We start from the raw sequence: 2,793 nt of genomic DNA on the forward strand, positions 1-2,793 counted from the left end.
TGTGAGTTTATTAACCAAGCGCATACTATCTATATAATATATGACCTTTACAATTTGCCAACAACTCTGGATGTATCTAGTTGTATTTCAAATCTGGGGCCCGGATTATTCATCACATTTAATTTTAATCATAATATATTAAAAACTTCTGATATATCCTATAATAATAGCATTTAATTGTGCTTTAATCGTTGGCCCCTGCCTAACGGCGATCCTTTGTGAGAATCTACGGGTATGACCGATGACAGGTTCAATTTCTGGCCATATGTTTATAATTTCTTACAATTGTTGTACATAGCAATGGTGAATAATTTCCACGTCGAGATCATTTTAAGTTAGAATTATTTATACATTTGGCAACAAACTATCGTAGACATGTATGACCAGAGTGATACAGTTCTTAGAGGAAATCCCCTTGCCGTTGGTTTGGACGAAGTGGCGGTCGATCCAAAGAGATCATATTCAATTTAAAGTATTGATGCATTTATTGACAACAATCTATCGTAGACATGTGTGACAACAGTGAAACAGTTCTTAGAGGAAATCCCATTGACGTTGCTTTGGACGAAGTTGTGGTCGATCCTGATAATAAGGAAAATGTTGATTCTTTTGGAAATCCCAACGATGCAGTGATTCATTTCTTTGGTGGGCGTGTCAATAAGATTGTGGTTGTGGTTCATTTGAGCGTATTCTTCTATTCCACTTGTTTCTGGATCCAGGATGCTGTTTTCACATACATTTCAAAACAGCTTGGAGTGGACTTCGTCATTTTTGGCTACTTACAAACAACGTATTCTCTTATTCAACTTGCAGGGGGTCCTTTATTCGGTCTGTTTGGAGACGTATTTGGGAGTCGTCTGGCAATGATTATGTCTGTTATCGCCTCTGCCATTTCGTACTTCCTTCTATACATTTCCACCGCCATTCCTATCTTGTTTTTATCTCGAATTCCATCCATTTTTATGCACGGTGTTCTAGGCAGTCAAATGATTGTGACAGATGTGTACGACAGTGAAGAACGCGCCAATGGAATTGTCAAGCTTGGCATCACGTATACTCTTGGATTAGTCTTTGGAACGACGACTGGAGGGCTGATTGCCAAGTTTCTGTACCCAGAGGCATCAGCCATGGTCGCCTTTCTTGGATCTTTACTGAATGTTATCCTGTTATACACCACCTTGCCTCCTGTTGTTAAAAGGAAAAAAGTCAAAGAAAACCAGAGCCAGAACAATGTATTATGTGTCTGGAAATTTCTAGAACTCATCAAGAATCCAAGTGTTGTTTTTCTTTTGTTCATAAAGCTTGGAACCGGAATTCCGATATGTATATTTCGAAGTATGTTTGGCATCGTTGCTTTGGATGTGTTTAAAGTGCCAGTGGATAAGTATAGTATCATTCTGCCATTTGTCGGAGTTTTAGCTATACTTGTCAAAGTTTTCGCAGTCGATGCCGCGAGAAAAAGATGTTCAGACTTAGTTATCTTGACTGTATCAGCTGCCCAAATGGTTCCTTCCTTTTTTGCTTTGACTTTTGCGACCAGCATGTGGCAGATGTGTCTGGTGTTAACCCCCTTGGTGACCAGTGTTGTCTTCCAGACCATCATCATTACATCAGCCCTCGCGAACGCAGTCCCCAACAGCGATACAGGCGCCATGCTGGGATTGAACATGGCCGCCAACTCACTGATTTTTACTCTTTCCCCAACCATAGGGGGTCACATGTTAGAGTCCTTCGGATTTCATTCATTTGGATATTTCGGATTTGTTTCTAGTTCTATTGTCATGATGGCTCTGATTTTGAAGCTACGACGAGAGCGGCATTAAAATATTATTGTTGCTATTTTCTCCACTCTTTTTCTTTTGAAATTTAATTCGAACTTATAGATGGAACGAAATTGACGTCATCAACTTTTTGTTATTGTTCTTTGATAGCCATTTTAATGATTAGTTCTCACTTAATTCATTCAATCAAATTATTAACGTTCAAGATTACATATAGATAGTATGCGATTGGCTAATTAACTCACAACATTGCCATCCGGAAGTATAACGGACCAACACACAAAACTTTGTGTAACCATGATCGTTTATAGTCTGGTTAATACAGTTTAGTGAGAATTACTCATAAACTCGGATGGCAAAAAAAAACAATAACAAAGACCTGAGTGACGTCAACTTTGAACTATCTATAGTTTTGTGTGTAGGTACGTTATATCCGGCAGGCGGATGCTGGTAGTGCTTGTTTTTTTTTGTTTGTATTTTTGTGTTTTTTTTTTTTTTAGCTAAACGCATAGCATCAATAATTCTTTCACCCAGTGTCGACAGACATCTCCAATCTTCACTCTAATTTTCCTAAAATACTTTAAGCACATGGAACAACCTACCTACTGGTATGTACCAAGCCTTTGAGCAATATTAAGCCATTAGAAGACGCACCTGAGGACAATTGAGTCTTTAAAGAAGGTCTTTCCACATCTTACTCGGGTCTAAAATTGGATTGGTAATGGTGACAAAAAACAAAACAAAAAACAAAAAAAAACCAAAATTCAAACAACAACAACCCCCCCCCCCCCAACAAAAAAAAAACAAACAACAACACAAACCAACCTCCCCCCCCCCCCCCCCCCAACACACACACACACAAATAGAATAAACAAAACAAAAAATATACAAACCAAAAAAAAAATAAAAAAAATAAAATAAAATAAAATAAAGAAGGATTAAAAAACAAAAACAACAAAAAGCAAAACAAAACATATAAGAACACAACAAAAACAAACAAAAACAAAAAAAC

The 2,793-nt window shown here is 37.5% G+C and overlaps 1 protein-coding gene across 1 annotated transcript; it reads left to right on the forward strand.

The window, feature by feature from the left end:
- The first annotated feature begins 364 nt into the window (after positions 1–364).
- On the forward strand, positions 365–1,823 carry LOC144956358 (solute carrier family 22 member 18-like). Its single transcript, XM_078886855.1, has one exon. The coding sequence runs from the start codon at positions 510–512 to the stop codon at positions 1,821–1,823; it is 1,314 nt and encodes a 437-aa protein (XP_078742981.1). The 5' UTR covers positions 365–509.
- Positions 1,824–2,793: the final 970 nt, after the last annotated feature.

Source organism: Berghia stephanieae, chromosome 11, assembly GCF_034508935.2.
Source record: "Berghia stephanieae isolate SIO BIC M18660-M18661 chromosome 11, UCSD_Bste_1.3, whole genome shotgun sequence".
Taxonomy (NCBI): domain Eukaryota; kingdom Metazoa; phylum Mollusca; class Gastropoda; order Nudibranchia; family Aeolidiidae; genus Berghia; species Berghia stephanieae.

What these genes read in the sequence shown, in the direction of transcription:
- LOC144956358 (XM_078886855.1), top strand. Translation starts at nt 510, where the DNA reads ATGTGTGACAACAGTGAAACAGTTCTTAGAGGAAATCCCATTGACGTT.